Source organism: Daucus carota, chromosome 4 (assembly GCF_001625215.2).
Source record: "Daucus carota subsp. sativus chromosome 4, DH1 v3.0, whole genome shotgun sequence".
Taxonomy (NCBI): domain Eukaryota; kingdom Viridiplantae; phylum Streptophyta; class Magnoliopsida; order Apiales; family Apiaceae; genus Daucus; species Daucus carota.
Window position 1 is genome coordinate 35,334,942 of NC_030384.2, and position 20,972 is coordinate 35,355,913.

At 34.9% G+C, this 20,972-nt stretch overlaps 2 protein-coding genes and 1 long non-coding RNA gene across 16 annotated transcripts; 2 read left to right on the top strand and 1 right to left on the bottom strand.

Moving 5' to 3' along the window:
- The first annotated feature begins 2,855 nt into the window (after positions 1-2,855).
- LOC108215653 (protein trichome birefringence-like 5) lies at positions 2,856-5,113 on the top strand. Its single transcript, XM_017388189.2, has 5 exons — positions 2,856-3,491; positions 3,801-3,993; positions 4,058-4,251; positions 4,349-4,504; positions 4,595-5,113. Exons 1-5 carry the CDS (start codon positions 2,869-2,871, stop codon positions 4,899-4,901), a joined length of 1,473 nt encoding a protein of 490 aa, XP_017243678.1. The 5' UTR covers positions 2,856-2,868; the 3' UTR covers positions 4,902-5,113.
- Positions 5,114-5,650: 537 nt separating this feature from the next.
- On the bottom strand, positions 5,651-11,686 carry LOC108215656 (uncharacterized). Of its 14 annotated transcripts, none has more exons than XR_001805967.2 (7): positions 11,557-11,686; positions 10,834-10,934; positions 10,101-10,248; positions 8,175-8,337; positions 6,754-7,894; positions 6,225-6,372; positions 5,651-5,929 (listed from the first exon to the last, which is right to left on the bottom strand). It is a non-coding gene; the product is annotated as an uncharacterized LOC108215656 (long non-coding RNA). The 14 variants fall into 14 exon arrangements; XR_010291539.1 differs by lacking the exons at positions 10,834-10,934; positions 11,557-11,686 and having other exon boundaries at positions 6,754-7,477; positions 7,722-7,784; positions 7,881-8,089; positions 10,101-10,706; XR_010291535.1 differs by lacking the exons at positions 10,834-10,934; positions 11,557-11,686 and having other exon boundaries at positions 6,754-7,538; positions 7,722-7,784; positions 7,881-8,089; positions 10,101-10,705.
- A 4,848-nt stretch (positions 11,687-16,534) lies between these two features.
- LOC108216263 (probable WRKY transcription factor 17) lies at positions 16,535-18,117 on the top strand. The gene is made up of 3 exons (XM_017388975.2): positions 16,535-17,259; positions 17,371-17,508; positions 17,606-18,117. Exons 1-3 carry the CDS (start codon positions 16,715-16,717, stop codon positions 17,814-17,816), a joined length of 894 nt encoding a protein of 297 aa, XP_017244464.1. The 5' UTR covers positions 16,535-16,714; the 3' UTR covers positions 17,817-18,117.
- The last annotated feature ends 2,855 nt before the right edge of the window (positions 18,118-20,972 follow it).

The window sequence follows — 20,972 nt, forward strand, 5'->3', positions numbered from 1 at the left end:
ATTTCGCAAAAATGTATTCGTACACAATTGGAAACAAGGGGGGCTAGCCCCGGCACCAGCCTCGGCTGAGAAAAAATAATAAGTATAATCTTTTTATTTTAAATTTTTAGCCCGGGGACAAATTTAAAAATGATTATATATATAAAAAAAATAGCCCACTTAACATGATGGTTTACATCGAGAAGGTCATATTTAAAGACATACACTATGAAGTTATCTTACAACGCTATCAAAATATGTAAAATCGTAAAATTCAGTTGTCACTCATTCCTTCCTAAAAAAAGACAGTAAAGATGTCACCACTTAAACAATTAAGGTATGCACATTTATTTTTAATTTTTTTGCTGAAATTTTAATAATAATTCAGCCCGGGGTCGAAATTAATCCTGGTTCGTTCGTACATATGCGTGGACTCTGTAGATACATAGGATTAAGAGTATGCTACTTGTATAAACGTTACAAATTTAAAAAGAATTATGACCACAAGTTTAATTGATTATGTTCCATGGAATTATAAAATTATTTTCCCGTTGCATTGTTACTTATGTTAGACATGAGAGGGAATTCACTTCCTGTTCCAATAATAAAAATATGACTCATATGTAATTTAGGCACGCTTTTTATGTCTTCTTTAAAGTATAATTTTGTAATATTTTTTTCGATTTTTTCCTATATATAAATTTGATATTTAAATTTTTATCAAAAAAAAATTATAAAAAATATTATGAAATTATAATTTATAAAAATTTCGAAATGCTTGCAAATAGTTTAGGTATACTACCCACCACGACTGAGGGAGTACTATATTTGGTCAATATAATAAAAATATTGCTTTTGAATATGTATTTCCTTTGTCCCTCTCATTAAACTGCTCGACACGCATTTTAAGGCACATATAAAACATAGTTCTATAACTTATTTTTAAATTTTTTCTTTTTCGTATAAAAATTTAAATATCAAACTTTTATTCAGAAGAAAAAAAAGTTTCATATAGGGGCCGTTTGGGCAAGCTTAAAAGAAGTGACTTCTTACTTAAACTAAAGAAGTGGAGCAGAAGTGAGAAGTAAATAAGTTAATAAAGTGTTTGGAAAAGAAGCAGAAGCTGTGTTAGAGAATTTAGGATTTTCAGCTACTAAAAGTGCTTCTACTTCTTTACACAAACAGGCTAAGAAAAGCAGAAGTCAGAATTGGAAGCTACTTCTCCTTAACAAACAGGCCCATAATTCATCGAACTAAATTTTACGAGAGCATTAGAATGCGTGTCGAACCTCCGTCCCCAATGTAAACAAACGAGGGGAACGGAGGGAGTACCGATTTGAAAAGAGGAAGATAAAGGGTAGAGCGGAGACTTCGGACCGGAAAACCGGAGTGCTCGCTGCTCGGTTATTTGGGGTGGCCAGGTGAAAGCAAAAATGCAAGTAAAAAGCGGGAAAACTAATAAATGCCACGAGTCGGGCTGGCCTGACAGGTGCGGGTGCAAAAGAAGAGCAATAAATTAAAGGAACAGGGGGATGGATCATTTAACTCGATTCTGGCCTGGACCCTCGATTCAATTCCAAATTCAATGCTGTTAACCAAATCAGGAAACATATCCCTGGCTTTAGCTTAAATTTACTGGGACTGTCATCTCAGATTCTTTCTTTCTTTCTTCTTCATATTTGCTTACTCATTTCCTTCATCACTAACATACCTCCAAACTCCAAACCACCCATAATCCAACGATGTGTGTCACTGGCACACGCTAGAAAATTCGTATTTTGAATTCTTTCGTATTAAGTCCTTATGTTTCTTATCTGTTGTTCTAAGAAAATTCACGGAGATTAAGAAAGAGTTAAGTGAGCATTTACTTGAACTCTCGATCTTTTGTAAAAATGAGAGCATAAATATCAAAGTTATCAAGAATATATGTAAAAGAAAATAGAAAGAAAAGGAAGAGGCCTTCCAAGTAATTATTTTTTTCATCCTGAATCTACATGATATTGAAATACACTTGAATGCAGAGAAAGTAACATCAGAGTTAACACTACGTCCTTAACTTGATACATGGCAAGAGCATCAAAACTAATGAATTAAACATCAGAGACTGAAATCAACATCACTACAGATAGCTACCTATTATGCAAAGGATTCGACCCCGTCGGAACCAGGCGCTTATCATCATTCCCAGTACTATTAGCGCAAATACTTTGCTGATTAAATGATGAATTGGAGCAGCTCAAGTCGTTACCAGAGTTCAAGAATGAAGTTGTGACTCCCTCACCACCAGCAACAGATGTCGAGTCCCTCTGCTCGTGGTGACGATGATTTTTGAATATGTCTGATCTCGCTAAAGCCCTGCACTCCAGCGTCGTAAGAATCAGATGAACCATCACAACCGCAAACAACAAACCAACCAATCTCATTGCACTTCAAGTATGTATCTTGTTGCATGCAGCACAACAAAGATTGAGCTAGAACCCACCAAAAATCAGAGAGAAAGTGACATATAATACCGATCAAATTTTCTGTTGGGGGCAAGAGAATAATAAATTTAAAGCGAAGAAACAGTACTAGCCTGCAGGATATGGAGATGTGTAGACTGGAGTAGTACCAGAATGGAGGGGACAATTTTATTTAAAGTAGTTTTAATGTATACACGCACACTCCACATAGTATGAAGAATAAATAAATTACACATTTGAAAATAATTATGGAATGAGCTCCCACCAAACTCCATTAATTCCAAAGCTGAGTCTTGCATGTTCTCCTCTGTTTCTTTTTGACTTGATCAGTATTTAGTACTGATAATACTTGAGGAATAGTTTTTGAATATTTATTTTTAGAAAATTTTTAAGGTGATGACCAAGTCTGTGATTACTTAATTTGATTATGAAATTTTTAGAAATGTTACTGCAGATGCATAATGCATTCCCCTTTCTACGCAGTGTCGAAGAAATGGGAAAACATTCTCCACATGAGAAGCGCTACACTCTCTCGACCTTGTTGTTTTTGTTTCTGTTCCTGTCTCTCTGTTTCTACTTGACCAAACGAGCTTTTCGATCTCAATTTTCTCTGTACAAGGATTCGTATTATTATGGTCTTTTTTCCCCTCCTTCGGGATCAGGAAATTCGTCTGATGACCCGTTATTGCAATCTTCATCTGCTGTTGAGATTCCTGTTTCCACAGGTATTAGTGATAAAAATGGAGATGGCGAGTCGAGAGAAAACATAGGGTCGGATGAGGCTGAAAAGAGAAAAGACTCGGTTCTTGATAGTGTCTCTGTTGATAATGCAGTGAATCAAACATGGACCAATGGCGATGGATTCGTTGAGACAGTGAAAAGTTGTAATTTGTATGTTGGTAGTTGGATTAAAGATGAGGAGAATTATCCGATTTATAAACCGGGGACTTGCCCTTATGTTGATCGGGCTTATGATTGTCAAACTAATGGAAGAAAAGATGTTGAATACATGAAATGGCGATGGAAGCCGGATGGTTGCAACATTCCTAGGTAACCATCATGAAGTCCCGTTAAGTTACGAGTCATAATTTTAAATTCAGTCAGCTCCTATCATAAGTCTCGTTAAGTTATGAGTCATAATCCCCGTTAAGTTATGAGTCAAAATTTTAAATTCAGTCGGCTCCTATCATGAAGTGCCATCAAAGCAAGTTCATGAAACAAGGACTGTTCTTTCGTTGATACTTTCACTATTGTCATTTCAGCCTTTCCTTTCTGGAGTTCGACTCTGTTTGGTGCTGTGCTTCTTTCTGTAACCATTTCTATTACCATAAACTGACTTATTCTTTATACTTTTTAAAGGTTTAATGCAACGGACTTCTTGGTGAGACTGAGAGGCAAAAGGCTGATGCTTGTAGGAGACTCTATGAACCGGAATCAATTCGAGTCCCTCTTATGCCTTCTTCGTGAAGGCCTGTCAAACAAAAGCAGCATGTATGAAATCAATGGCCGTCGGATCACCAAGGGAAAAGGATACTTTGTCTTCAGATTTGAGGTAAACTTGTAATGTTCTAAACTTCTCAGACCACCTGAGTCCTTATCGAAAACTGTTTGGTTAGGAACATAACTGCTCAGTGGAATTTGTGAGATCTCATTTCTTGGTAAAGGAAGGAATCCGCATCCATGCCCGGAAATATTCAAACCCCATCTTGCTGATAGACAGGATTGACAAGTCCTCGAAGCGTTGGAAGCAGGCTGACATTCTTGTGTTCAATACTGGGCATTGGTGGACTCATGGAAAGACAGCAGGGGGGTATGTCAATCCTCAATTTAAGTATTGCAGTATGAAGAGGAAGTTTCTGCCTTTCTATTTCACTGAGTTATTGAGCTAAAATGAAGAGTTGTTGCAGAAGAAACTATTTTAAAGAGGGTGATCATCTTTATCCCCAGTTTGACGCGGTGGAAGCTTATAAAAGAGCATTAAGGACATGGGCAAAGTGGATTGATGAAAACATGGATCCTAGCAAGCTGGTGTTCTATCGCGGTTTTTCATCTCCCCATTACAGGTACTCATATGAGTATCAGCCTCTATCTTTTATCAGTTCTTTCTTCTGTCAGATTAGACTAAAGAGATCTCTGTCGTTTATGTTTTTAAGAGGCGGAGACTGGGACTCAGGCGGAACTTGTAAAAGAGAGACGGATCTTGTCAGAACAGGAGCCATTCTTGATAGCTATCCATTAAAGATGAAGATAGTGGAGGATGTGATTCGAGAAATGCAGTTTCCAGTGGTCTTGCTGAATGTAACCAAGTTGACCAATTTTCGTAAAGATGGTCATCCATCAGTGTATGGAAGAGGTAAGGTCTCTTCCAGGATCCAAGATTGCAGTCATTGGTGCTTGCCGGGGGTCCCTGACGCGTGGAATGAGCTCATTTATGTCACCATGCTTCTTCGTACAAGTTAAATGCTCTTCCTCGGCAATGTGCTCATGCTCATTCATATCTGTAGCTTCCAAGTGTATAAATGAGCTTTAAGTGTACATATATAGCCATGTCCATAGCTTCTTCATGCTGATTTATATACTCAGGAGCTTACTGCTGCTTACCGCTATACATTAGGGACAGCTCCCCGAACTGGTTTGATACGATGCTCATCAGAGTTTTTTCCCATACGGTTATGTTTTCCAGTTTTTATAGGGTTATCAAGTTAGTTTTAGAACGCTAATCTTTTATATATTGCAACATAAGAAGTAACTAAAGATCTGATCTCAACATTCAACAGCGTATCCTTTACAATGTAGACATGCATTCTGTGCAGCTATGAAAGTTGATCATGAATTTTTCCAAAATTTTCAATGACTTAGGCCTGAACAACTTATACGTATAAATATTTTTGAAGAATGTAGAATTGGCTTATCATACCATCCATGTTAACTGAACTACGTCTACGTGCACTTGCCAAATCGCTCACTGAGTCATCCATCAAATAAAGAAGCTACTTGACTATCTCCACTGATTTATGCGTTTCAGAGCTAATTACATTATAAAGCAAAGCAAAGATCTAAGCAAGAGATATTTACTTCTGGGATAGCCGCATTTATTATTAATGCCCCAAACTAATAAAGTACGGAATCCTAGTTCACCATGATCAACTTCTACATGCTTACTTGTTAGTGTTATGAGAACAGGAAAAATGACAATAGGAAAGATAAAGTAAGGTCCCAAAGAATGGTGGAGGTTTTTTCAGTTATATTAGGACAAAATGCGGAATTCTAATTAAAGGTAAAATAAGATATTAATTACATATGTATTCATTACATAATTCATTAATACCTGAGGAAAAGCAGATGCTATTGTATAAGACTTGTGAGGAAGACCAGAAGAAATTAAGTAAAGAACTCCCCTTCTGAAATTGGCGTGGTGATCGTGTTCAACTGCATGACTTTTGAATTTGATGTCACCAACTGTTCATTAACAAGAATCAGGAACTTCACTGCAATGTCACAACAGAAAGTAAAAGATTAGGTGATGATATTTCATTACATTTACTTGATATGTTTATACTAACTCTACTCTCCTGAAACCCTAATATATATAAATTTCATTCTTTTGTCACATAATAAATGATGATTCCCATGGTTTTGAAGTTAAAAGACTAGAAAAGGCCAGTTGGTGTTTCACAACAAGAAAATATATATGTGAAATGAATTACTGTATGTAATAGGTGTCTGCTGCTGGTTAATTTTGACAAAAAATAATTGCATCAAACTAAAATTGCGAAATCTCACCATCATTCATGAGGATAAAGCTGGATACATATACTGAGTCCATTACTGTATAGAGAAGTCCCTGCTAGACATGCTAATGTGGGAGTTTTCTGCCCTGGGTAGCATCCTTGTGAGCTATTTATGATTGTTCAATAGGAGACCACCAGCCCTAAATTGGAACACATGAAAATCAGATTTATTTACAGAACAGTAGTAGTTGAAATTTTCCCAGAGAAATTGAATTGCAATTATCAGTTTGACTGATATACCTCTAGGCTCTAGCTTGGGCCATTTGACTGTCATTTTTTGAATAATAATAATTTATAATTCCTATTAATAAATTATTCGCTAGTTTTACTTTGTTCATAAATAATAATATTATCGCTCATAATGTATTCGCCAGTCATAATTTAATGACCAAGTTGATAGTTGGACTCATTGGCTTCCCTGTATTATCATACTTCGCTGCCTGCTGTTAGTTTCTCTTTGTACCTAAAACATTTCTGAGAGATGACAGGAGAGACATAATACAGGGATTTTGGAATTTTACCTGTGTCAGTCTCATGTGTGTAAACCAGTAGCCATCATTAGCATGGGCTGGGACATCTAGGGCCACCTTCAATCAATTATTAATTCCCTCTCTTATGTGCTGCTTGCACTGCCTCAGGTTCCTCCTATATATTTACACTTCCCCTAATCTTTCTCCTAAAGGATAGAAAATAGATACAACTTTTTGCTCTAATAATAATGAGATCTTTGCACACCCTTTTCCTATGTCTCCTCACTGCTGCTTTCTATCTAGCTTCCCAAAGTCTGGCTGCTGCTGCCTCTCCTGCTCAGTTTCACCTCCTAGGCCGAAGATATATGAGAGACGTCAAAATACCACACTCTAGCCAAGTGGATGCATGTCCGAAGCTCAAGATTGTAAAAATATAACAGCTCACTCTCATTTTCGAATTTTATCATTTTCCATAAATAAATGGTATTCTGTACCACCAAGTACTAATTGCATGTTATGTTGCAGGTTCCAACTAAACAAAAGGCTATGTACACAATCAAACCTGAATTGCTTCAAAATGAGTCTGCAAGCAACGAGCAAGAGCTTGTTTACCACACTGATTATCACGGGGTGACAACTCATCCAAATCCAAATCCAAATCCTAAGCATCCAAAACCATAGGATACCAAAAGGGAAGAAGCTGAAAAAGAAGAACCTTAAGCCGGATCATGCTCAAGGTGGTATATTACTAAGATAGCCTGCAGTTGGCTTTTCCCTGCGCAGGACGTTAGCTCTTCCATGATAGTGCATTAGCTTTAATATATATCATTCTTGAGCTGTAATCATATATGTCAATGAAAAAGTATTTATCAATCAATTTATCTTTGAAGGACCATGTTTCTTCTGGATGCAAAAACGGGATACTGATAGCTCTTAAACCGACTTAATTTCAGTTTCAATTTCAACTTGCTAGAGGGATAAAATAATGTTAAACAGTAAGTTGATGGTGAAAAATGTACCAGTCAGGTTTACTTGACGGTTGCAAGACGATGACTCGTAATCTTTGTATGAGGTCCGAAACCCTACAAGGACAAAAAAAATAAATATTTTTGGCCATACCTATGATTGCTAACTGTCCTTTTTTAATTGTATGACTATTGCATGTGCTCAGCACTAACATGTCTCACTTTGCCTGCAAACAAAGGCACCATGGCCACATGAGAAGTGATTGACAAAATAGCGGTCATAAATCTAAAACAAGGTAGCCTATATCAAATGTCAATCGCGATGCAGCAAAAGCATCACATTCATGTAGTGGTTTCTAGCAAGCTCATGCTTCTCAAGCAGCATCCGTTAGCTAATTTCTAAGTCTTCAGATATTACTTTCCTGCATAAATTTAGAGCTAGCATGCATGAATGGAGCTTCTGACTTGTCCATAGTCAGACCTATGAGGTAAGAAAAGGCGTCATACCTTACTGAGAAACTATGCCATTTCTGTTCCTCAAACATTTCCCCTGCTCTCTTGAGATGCTGTAGCAATCTAATATCTTTGAAGAAAACTTTGTAATTGTAAACAGCCAGCTCTATATTACTACCCCTTAAAGCTCCTCTGCTTTACTTCGTGGAGCAAGTGCCTGAAAGTAGTTTTTAATACACATTAAACCAACCTTCAGCAAGTCAGGTGACAATATTGCACCTAACAAGCCTTTCAAATGGTAGCCTCTGTGGCAGCAATAATTTTGATTACAATCTGCATTATATTTTAATCTAGAACACTTAAATTTGCAGATGACGCATTAGCAGATGCATCTCTGCCATATCATAAATTTATTTCAATGGTGGCGAGTGCAACATGAATGAGTCCTTCTCATATATATGACATATTAGTGAACGAACAGGTTCAGAAACAATATCAAGATGACTCCCTCTTTCCCAATTTTGACAGCAACAAAATGGAACTCCTGAAATTCTTTAATAGTTGAAAGCAATGATCTCAATCACAGACTGGTTATAATTTAGTATAAAAAAACAATTAGATTATAAGAAATGGTAGAAGAAATCCAATCTACCTTCTGAATTGATTACTTAAAAGCATCACTTTTTGTAATAATGACCTTAAACAACATATACAGAAATGCTAAACATGCGTTTTACATTCCTTGACATCAACCAGAAAAATGCAAGCTAAATATTACTGACACATCGGTTATTTAGTAACATGAACACGTGTCAGCATTTTCTGGACATGATGGGACCAAAACCTTTGCAGACCTGACCATATTATGATTTATCACATCCATAATTAAATTGGAATTAACCAAATAAAGCCCACATGCACTGTTTCTATGGTCCTCCGGCACATGCATCGCAAAGATTTTTGTTTGTAAAACTAAAAACTTTTGAGGAATTAGATGATATATAGCCACCATACTCCAGAAGGTACCAGAAAATCATAAAACATAAAGTAGTCAAAGAAAAACATAGATTTTTCTAAATAACAGGTCTGCTACATTGTTGAAACGGGAACAGAATGTGCAGGTTCGACAATTAGTAGCCTGGTTTAGAAAAGTAGAAGGATCACTGATGATCATTTGATTAATACAAGCACCAAAACGGTATTAAAGCAAGGGGATGTGAAAATAGGGCACGTAACTAATTAACTAATCATAAATTCAAAAGCACATTAGCAATTGAAAAAACAAAGTTATCCTGCAAACCTACAGACCGCCGAAGCTTGTAGCTATTTTTCACTTTAAAAAAACTGTGTTATGATATTGACCCTTAATATTACTAGATGATATATGGCTCAACACACTTCCAGTCAAAGGTGGAAGGAAGGGTCAAAAGGAATGGATGTCATCAAGAGGAACTAATTCAAAATTATTTATTAGTACCCCAGACATAAATAATCTATTTGAATCTCAAGCAAGCAACAAGACACTCATATCAATATTTATGTAAGTGTGTCACTACATATGCCTCAATGATTGTTTTATCATAATTTAAAACCCCACAACATGTATAGAAATCAGACTACTGAATAATTATTGAATCTGAGTTGTTAATTTATTTAACCTGAATGCGGAGTTATTGCCAAGATAATATGTGTTTATCTTAATAAACAGAGAATCATTAAGTTTGTTTCTGCATAAGCTAGCCATCTACTTACGAGTTATACTTGTAAATTGTTGCAAAAAAACAAGACATTCAATGTAAAATCTATTTTTAAGTTAATATTTTGTTTTGCAATGATCAAGTTTCTGAAGATTAATAAAAGGAAAAGTCAAGGTCTGATTATCACAATCGTCCATGTAGCTAGCTTCTAAGAGGGAACATCGAGAATTGCAGACATAAGGATTCAGCATACATGTGTTTACACAACAGAAAAGGTACTTACTCAAATGGAAGCTCAACTTCAATAGCTAGTGTTCGATGGATTGATCACCTAGCATTTCCATCAGGCCCAACATTGTCAACAATTGTCCATGCCTTGGGAGGGGCACCTCTATAGATATACTACTCATCATTGAAAATATCTGGTTCATCTATAATTTTCTCAAGCATTGAGAAAGAACAAAAAGGAAGCACATATTCAGGCGGTAATTATCAGGGTTAGCAGAGAAAGTCTATATGTGTGTATAGTAGACGGAGAATTGATCAATTGGGTTAGAGGTGACATGGTTTACTATTCAAAGAAAACAGTTGGTGGGGAGGTTTTTCGATTTAATTATTCATATTGACTCGACTATATTAACAATACTCCCAGGTATGTCCCATGTGCAGAAAACCATGGGCTCAGGTATGGTCCGGAGTCTTGACAACTTTACTAATTATGTAATTAAATTTATGTTTTCTTAAATTGCTACCCGGTTATTATTTATGTATCACACACATGTACACATAATGAATATATGCATTACGCCAAGAGTCTTCATGAAAACAACCTCCCTACCACATGTAGGGGCATGGTTTGCGTACATATTACCTCCTTAGACCCTACTCTAAGTGGTATATAGCAGGTATATTTGGTTTAGTTTAGTTTACAGTCCTTAAATAAACATCTAAAGTTTCAGAAATATTTGTAAAGGATTGCTTCAGCTGCTCAAGTGTCCAAGTATTAGTGAGAAAACCTGTAGCATGACGCAGCAATATTAGACACTTTGTCGTCCTGGAACCCTATCATAAGATAGCTGGAACTTCCCTTTTCTCTGGTATATGGCAAACTGAGATCCTGAACATGTGGGCAACTTTTTTTAACAGAAAACTAATAGATGCCAAGTTGGAATTGTACCATCAAATTATGCACAAAATCGCATTCAACTCCACATACTAACAATTAACATAGAATGCAACGGGAAGGTACAGTACAAATATCGAGCTTCAATCAATATACAGTAAATCTTAGAATGCTCTAGGTTTAGTCCCCAAATCTTAATCACTCCTAAAATCGCCATATATATCAAGCTTTTGTTTCCCATTCCAGTCTTTTGCCATCACTTGAAGTTTACTTTTGTTATTTACTTAGACTTTGTGCTACGATCTTCCTAGTAATGTATATGGGATATGGGAGCTGTAACCGTGACATTACTATTCATTATTGTGTTCTGCATTCTTTTAGGAGTCCTGGTCCCTGACAACTTATTTAACACATTTCGAGGGGCGTCGGATCTATATTTCAAGGATCCTGATTAAAATTTCGTTTTTTTAAGTATATGCTGTAATTTTCCACGAATAGAAAAAGTTTCATATTCTTTTGGTTTACTACTAGCAGCTATTGCAACAATTTGAGTACACATAAACATACATACATATGGAATTACAGACAGATGATTGATGACTGTAAGAAATGAGACCTGCTCTGCGGCGTTACGGTAGTGTTACTCGTGCAAGGAGAACATTTTTGTCTTCCTCCGTTTCCCCGTGCTAATGCCTAATGGTAACATGGTACTCCTTCCGTCCCACCCATTTCTTATCGAATGGGTTGGGCAAGAAGGTGAGGAAATATGTATAAAATAATAGAAAAGAGGGAGAAAAGTGGGTAAAGTAGTACGATCTATTGATTTTTAATGTATAAAAAAAAGATAGTGAAGTTAAAGTAGTGTGAAAAGTAAAGAAAAGTGGAGAAGTAGTGGGACTCATTGACTATTTTTGGTAAGTTTTGAAATATAAAGAATTGGGTGGGACACCCAAAAGAGGAAAGTGTAAATAAATGGATAGGACGGAGGGAGTATCAGCTTATTGGAATTTTAATATATTATTTACATTTAATTTAAAATTTAATTTTTTATTTATATTTAGTTTTTCTTAAAATAGAAATAAAAAATCCTTGGGAATTTCCGATTAGCAATGTGGGGTGACTTAATAACTTCCTACAAATCATGGGTATTTGTACTCTTCCCTTGCTTTTGTCAATCAAACGACTTCATTTATAACTACTTATCATGAAGTTGAAATTCGTAGATATTGAAGAGGCAACCAAATCAGCACTAAAATTTTGTCTACAAAACTTTATTGGGATGAAGAGGAAGTGAGGGGAGGAGGGACGGATCTAGCACATAAACATTAGGGATGCTCTAAGCAAATATTCGAAAAACACCTATATATATTTAAATTTTGTGGGGGCATTTTTATAATTTTGGAAAATTTAGAAAGGTGAAAAAATATATTAAAAAAATTTGGAGGGGAGGAACATGTCCCCCGTTTCTCTTCCTAGATCCGCCCCGGGATGGATGGGAGCTATTAAAAATAGCATATTTTCGGAATTACGATTATTTAAAATTTATTTCTAAAATTATTATTTTCTTGGTGGTTCTTAAAGTTTAAGAGGACACCCTCTTCTCCTTTTTATAGAACAGATTCTATTGAATTCTCTCTTGAATTTTTCTTTTAAATAATAATATAAATAAAAAAATTATATTTATACAATTTTACAGTAATATAAAAAACAAGCCCATATATACAATTTTTCCTTTAAATTTATATTATTTTATATTTATATTATTAAAAACAAGCCCGTCATAGGCTTTGGGCAGAGCAGTCGGCATGGCGCTTTTGTTCCGGGGTTCTTTCAAAATTAATAAACACCTTCGTAGTTCCACTGGGCCTGTATATTGCTAAATGGGAGACCCAATAATAAAGATTAAAGGCATCGTAGTCTAGTCCGTAGACGCCACAGAGCACTTAAACATGCTTTTACTATTTTAGTCTAGCTATTTGATTAAATTTTTTATAATAATATTATGTATTTTCGAATGATGTCATTAGCATGTTCCTCTTATGTTTTACCTTCGGCCTGTTTATTATCCCACTCTCGCCCTTTATACTAATGCAGCTTAATACCAGTTTGTTTAGAAATAATGAAAACAAACCTTTTGTAAATAATATTTAATTTGATATATAATTTCTATTCCACTTTCTCCATGCAAAATTGCAATCATGCATGCTGATACAAATAATTAATTAAGATGACCGTTGCTGCATCAAAAATTTACTTGAGTCAAGGACGTCGATATCTGCCAAAATCTGCTACGCCTAAATCAAAAAAAATAAAAATAAACATTTAATATAATATTATACTATTTTTAAAAATTCATATCAACATTTTTGTGATCTTGAATTTTATGATGGTACTCTTTTAGCGGTTATGTTTTTTTCATCAATTATCCAAAAAAAGCCTACACTCAAACCCCGTAACTAAGTGCGTGTTTGGCCAAGACAACTTCAGACTTTTTTCGATAACTTTTTTTGATAAGAAGTTAGGTTTCTATTTTTGTTGACTTGTTTGCGTAAAATATCAGAAGTATTTATAAAAGTTGAGAATACTAGTTTTTTTTTTTTATTCAAAAAAAAAATTTCTACTTATTTTATAAATACTGGTTTTTGTTTAGCATTGGGATAAAAACTAGCATAAATAAAGTGGGTACCTTAAATTTATAAAGTCGGAGTGCATTCTCGTTGAAATACCAGTACTTTTGATCAGAATTGTGACTCCATATGAAATTGCGGTGACCAAATCAAAACCATACCGCTTACAATCAAGAAATGAAATCAAACCTCTCACCAAGGAGAGAAAAACCTGAAAATTCAATCCAATGAACCGATATAAAGCAAACTGAGACCGAATCAAATTAAGAAATCAGATCCGATAATCAAAATCATAAGATAGACAATTAACTTTCAAATCTGATAAGCTCCGTCTGAATCGAAAAAAAAAGTAAATCAAAAACTCCGATGATTTAGATACAAAAAAAAAACCAAATGTAATCGAAAAGATTGAAAGTCTTCCCAACAAGGAAGATTATTGTAGAAAACAGATCAAATAAAACAAATACAAAGTTTTGGGCTTCTACCGGTAAAAATCGATAGAAGCCCCTCAAACAATGAAGTCGGCTACTACAAGAATAGAGAATAGAATAGGGAGAATTTTAAGATTTTTTAGAGAGTGATTTTTTTTATTACAAGCTAGCTTTGTTCATTTCTTATTATAAGTTATTTGATAATGCTTTACAATTTTCTTTGATTTAGATAAAAATAAGAATAAATATGTTGTATTAATTAAAAGAATATATTAAAATAGATTATAGATTATAGTGAACTATAAATATAACAATCTATCAGATTGTACCATCCACATGCAATATTTATTTTTATTTCAAAAATACATTTATGTTAAAATATGTATTTATTATAAAGTTTTAAATAGTTAATAAATGTGTTTGACTAATTTATTTTATTTGTTATATTAAATAAATTTTTAATAATTACTCGTTGAAAGATCTATAAAAAATAAATACAAAAGATATAATTTAATATAATGTTCAAATGTGTTTTAGTTGTAATATCAACTAAAATATATTATATAAAAAAATACTTCCATAAACCTGTTATATCAATTTGTTATGCAAAACTTATAATATTTCATTTTAATAAAATAATTAAAATATATTAAAAATATACTTTTAATAAAATTGGATTTAGCGTAAATCAAGCTTCCTCCCAGAGGTATCATCATGAAAGAGAGTCCAAAACAGATTTCCTCGTGGACCGAAGTGAATTAGTGAAAAACGATAAAAGAACCAAAGGAAGATAAAAAGCATACAAGAAGGTACACCAGAAGTTTGACTTTGAAAAGTATGGAAGAGCGAGATTACTAGTCCAACAACAATTTTCAGCAGATTGGCAGTAAGAGATCAACATTGAAACAATTGTTGTGATAAAACTCAAAATTTGTAGGTAGGTTTGAACTTTGAAGTGATACTGTGCTTGTGCTATTGCCCGTGACGAATATTGAAGGCAGTTTTGATGGTGTTGGGTGGTCGTTGTTGAATTAAAACTTACGTACGACTTTTACATCTGCAACAAATTTAATGACTCCTGAAAGTGATGCCATTATTTTGATTAGCCGCTGGAAGGTGGTGTATATGTCAAATAGACGACTTTTTCATTAACATACATTTTCGATTCTTCCATCTATATTCACATGCTTAAATTACATTTAAAATACGAGTATATTTTTAACACAATGCCACTTGCTATTTTTCTATTTTGCAAAGTAGCCTTATTCAAAAATTAAAATTACGACCGCTTTTCCCTAAAAATATGAAATTAATGTTACTGGTAGGTATTAATAATTTAATATAATAATAATGATTTAAAACACTTACAAAAATACTTCCTTCATCTTATTTTATATATTTTTATTTTAAAAAGAATACCTATTTTATGAAAATATAAGTTGAGTTTTTTATTTTTTATTTATCTTGATAATTATACTTAAATATATTCAATTATGTGCGCATATATATTAATAAAATATGAAGAAATTAAGCACCAACAGTATAATAAGGAAAATATTTAAATTTTAACCTGAAAATATAGAAAAACAAATATTTTAAGATGATAATTTTTTTCAAAAATGACATGCAAAATAAAACGAAAAAAATTAGGGATACTAATTACGTGACTGTAGCCTAATTTTATTGTCGTATGCACTAATCCCATGATCGCCAGCCAATACATACCCGTAATTTGCTGGTTATTTGTTTGAAACAGAGTACAAAACAAATGCACATGAAAGTGATTAAAGAAAGGGAAGTCAATACCTAGCATCCCGCGCTAAAGAAAAGTATATCAGCGTTATAGAATTGCGTGAAGATTGTGATTAACAGCACATACCCTCTATTCTATCTAAAGTCAACTAACATAGCTAACAACTTTGAATTTGTAACGTCCACTTTTATCAAACCCCAACTTGTCAATACAGCAAACCACACTCAGCTAAACCATATATCAATAAGTTTTTCTAAAAAATAATTTGTGAATCAATATTAATTATAAATGATTCCAACCAAAACTAAATTAAAAAAAATCTTGTAAATGTTTGCTGTATTTCTACTAAATAATAAAAACGTTATACTGTAATCATGCTACCTTTGTTTTATTTTGTGTTTACATCACGACCAAATTTATTCAAATTAAAGAAGTAGTAATAAAGACGAAAAAGTCGTAGCAATAACGCAGTCGAGGTGGCCCCCACACCCCTCAAGACTTTTGACCTCTTCAGGAGCATCTACTTTGCATAAATTTAGTATGGGTTTGTCTAGTGTGTGCCCATGGGCACATGCTAAGCACGAAAACTCATAAATTTAGTGTGTTTTCATTGGTGTGATTGGTGTGAATGCAAGGGGCCATCATTATTAAAGGAGTGTAAGCCAATCAAAACATAGAAAAACTATCAATTTTTGTGCTTATTGTGTGCCCATGGGCACACACTAGAAAAACCGATTTAGTATTGCAGGTATACTCGAATACAGGGAAAGCCAACAATAAATCGTAGCCGTTAGATTAAAAGCATAGACGCTTGACTTTACAGTTCTCACATTTCTAATTCATTTTCCACACACTCCTTATATAAGTAACGACATCTCCGTCTCTTATTTCTTCCAAAATCTCTCCCTTCTCTAGTTCTCTTCCACAAAAACACGCCCAATTATCTTCATACAAGCAGCTGTGATGGCTGTTGATCTTATAAATCTACAGAAGATGCTGAGCCACTCGGTCTTCAACGAATCAGCCTCTCAGGAAATGAACAACATCGAAGAGCAGCTGACTCGCATATTACAATCTCACAACCAACGAGTGTTATCAAACGGTGATTCGATTAAACCTTTGGTGACGAGAAAAACAGGTCACGCTCGTTTTCGTCGCGCGCCGGTAGTTATTTCTACTTCTTCGGAACAGATTGAACCGGCAAAGCCGGTTGAGCCGGCTGAGGTGAAATTAGAGGCTAATTGTGTTGAGATGAAGGAGAAGATAGTTAAAGAGAGTAAAGTTTTGGATAGTAGTAACTCGTCTGGGAGCAGCTCGTCGGTTACTAGAGAAGAAGGCACTGTTTCGAACGGTAAGCCGTTGTTTTCGGCTCCGGCGCCGCGCACGTTCTCGGCTGGGAAGCCGCCGCTTCCGACTTCTCACAGGAAAAGATGCCGTGAGGTTGAAGTTTCGCAGGGATTGTTCGGCAAGCCTTCTGGCTCTCGTGGTTGTCACTGCTGCAAGAGAAGGTATAACACGATTCAGTTTCGATTTCGGTTCTGTTGGAGCACGACTCTATATTTCAGATTACGAATTTGAATTCGATTTGCGAATTAAGTTTTTTTTTTCTTATTTAATAGGAAAACAGTGATTAAGAGGGAGATTAAACGAGTCGTCACGAGCGGATCATCAAAAGTTTCTCCTGATGATATACCAGCGGATAAATACTCCTGGAAAAAATACGATCAGAAGCTGATTCCAGGCACACTATATCCACGGTACTACTCATTTCCGCTTACGATTATCCCTAATTAAATACAAAATCCTAAATTTAATCTCAGAACTAATTTCTCGAATGATAATTTGACTATGCAGTGGCTACTACAAATGCAATAGCGCGAGCGGATGTCCAGCAAGGAAACACGTGGAGAGAGATAGCACCGATCCAACGGTCCTGATCTTAATCTACGAAGGAGAACACCGGCATCATCATCATTCAAGTCCACATCGCCACCGTTCGATGAAGATGCCTGAGGGTTTGACCAGACTTAATAATAGTAGTAGTGGTGTTGGTATATGCTGCTAGAGGACTTAAATTAGTCTTTTAATAATCAAATTGAATGCGGTCCGTTTGTTAGGAGTTGGTTGGAGATTACATCAGCTACTTGGTGGGTGTGGAATGGATTTAACAATTAATTTGTATTCGGTGGAGTGGAAGAGCAGATGTGTTTCATTTTGGATGTATATATGATGAGATCGAGTGGTTTATAGAATCAAATTTTCATTGACCTCAAGAGGGGATTTTGTTCTGCTTTTTTAATTTTGATGGATTCTTTATTGTTTATTTATTCGAAAAATAGTCAAATTGATCGATATGCTTGGGATTCTGTTGGTGTGTGATTATTGTTGTTGTTGTGGGGTGATGGACCACGCAACAGTCTTGATTTGTTTATTGTTGAGGGTGCTTTTATTTGTTATCTACCACTTGATGGTCAACTATGCTAGTGGGGGTGGGGTCTTGCATCACTTTGCTTTGTCCTCCCTTGATGAGTAATCACAAAGTTAAGATGGATTAGATTATGATTACTTGCGAAGTTGCGTTTCCCTAGTGTGGGAAGCCGGACTTCCTCGTTGCTCCAATAATTTCTTAAACTATGATCTCTTAAAAAATATCTACTCCCTCCGTCCCCCTCATTTGTTTACATTGCGAGACGGGGGCTCGGCACACATTCTAACGCTCTCGTAAAACGTAGTTCGATAAATTATTTTGAATTTTTTTTTCTGAATAAAAATTGATGTTCAAATTTTCATATAAAAAGAGAACATTTTAAAAATAAGTTATAGAACTATGTTTTATATGCGTCTTAAAATGCGGGTCGAGTAATGTGAAAAAACTGTAAACAAATGAGAGGAACAGAGGGAGTATCAAACAATAGGTACTCCTATTATTTGGTTGCCCTGCTTCCGGCTTTTTTTCCTAAGAAGTCGGTTTCTGTTTTTCATGATTCATTTGTATAAAAAGTCAGAAGCACCTATAATATTATTATAGAGAATTCTAACTTTTGTTTGAGAACTTTACAGTATTTTTTTTGTCAAACACTTTATTCACTTTTAAGTCTTGACCTAATTCTCACTTCTAATTCATTTTTTTATTTTAAACAAAAAGTAATTTTTTTAAAAAAATTACCAAACGACCTTATATAACTGGTAGATAGCAGGGACTGAGGTTTCTTTGAGGCCAAAATTTGTTTAGTGTTAAGAGTTGTGTAACTTATGAATAACAAGGGATGGCTAAATTGATTTGGAAATGATTTATTCATCTTAGCGGTCAGTTGATATGATTGTTATTAATCACTCCTAATTCCTAAATATTTACATGGAGGATCAGAAGAAAACACTGCACCTGTCTTATGTCTTGCTATAATACATTATACATGGCAAGAGTAACATGTTTTCACATTTTTTATCATTAACGGGTGGTGAAATGACAGAGTTGATCAGTAACGAACAACAATCGGAAAAGAATGGATTTTAGGTAAGAATCGAGAATGGTTGGATGCTTTGAGTACCTCAGAACTCAGAAACATGTAGAAAGTCGTATCAGAGTCATCAAGTGGAGCAAGTATATATATTAGGTAACCTAAGGTTGCTTTTTCAGATAATTGGATGCTTATACTTAGCATTCACATGCAAATCAACCTAAACATACTCTCAAGTCATGCAAATAACAACTTTCTTTTGTCCCATAAAAAGACGATATTAAGGGTTTTTTAATTTACTTTATTTACATCTTAGGGAGTAAGTATATATTTGGCTACTTTCTTACTAAAGGTAGAATATGTAACCAAAAGAGCACGGTAGTACTTGTATACGTCGTTTGGTTCAAGAATAGCCTGTTAGGAGTTGTCACAGCTCGAGGGTTAGGTCCAAAACGGATAATATCATATTATTGTGAATTTATGACTCGCTTAGAAGCAATACTAATTTTTCCTTCCAGTGTTTATGAAGTTATACTATGTAGATTATGATTTACAATGAGTGCTAGTGGCGCGCAACTTGAAGAACAAATGCATCCTTTTTATTCTTTCACTTTTCTTTTCGCCACTTGCGATTGACTGAAATGCTTGGATTATACTCTATCCCCATCCGCAGAAAGAAAGTTGCTTCATAACATATTCTCTCTGAAGCCCGAATTTCTCCAAAAGTTTTTGTCAACTCAGTTTCTCTGGAAAAAGACACAAAGTTATGAAATGCCCGAATCATATTAATAGAAGTGCTTAATTACATAATTAAAGGCGGAACAGGGGACATAAAGTTTGCCTGCACTGTGCTGCACACAACTGGGAACAATATTTTGTGTAGTTAAGTTCGATAATCAACATTAACAAGTAGAATCGCGCTCTGCAGATTTACAGATTATACAATTTATCTGATTTTATTATTATTCCAGGAGATATGCCGAAGAGGCAAAAGAAAATTGATAGACTAAAGAGGCAAAATTTCACATTCATGACTGCAGATAGATTCATTTACAAGCACACGCACAATTTTAATGAGCACGTAGGTGAGAATGACTGCAGACGAGGTTCACTGCTGACTGCACCCACCTTGAGTTTTGGATCCTTGTAGATATGCATTTTAGCCGGACAAATGATAGTTGGATCATGTCTGGTTTTTTGTTGTCAGATGACCCTAATTTTGTTTGTGTCGTTTCAATAATTAGCACACCAGCAATTAACTTAATTATTTTTCTTCGGCTGCTTATATATTCCACCTAAATGAATCAATGTTACGCTTCACCTTACAGATGAATCTGTTGGAAAGTAGATCTGAAATTCATCAAAAGTGAATGAATATCATAGACTTTGTTACCGGATTTCATTTTAATATATGGGAACTTTTTTAAACACTGGCGATTCCAATAAGCGGTTCCAGAACCAACACAGACATCCGAAAGGAAGTAACTGAAGACTTTACCGAAACTCTATTGAAATCTTCCATCAATTGCTGCATCATTTTACGATCCATAAAGTCTATCCGAGTAAAATCTACAGAGTGTTCAATTATATGCATGCTCACATCAATTTTATGCCCTGGACCAGGATGTCAAAGGACTCGGCATAGCAGGACACCGCTATTTTGTTGTTTCCCCTCCCACGAGTTTATTTTTAAAAGGTCTCACAAGGAAGTTAAAATAGCTATTCATCAAGTTCTCAAGATCAGCCAAGGCCATATTTTTATC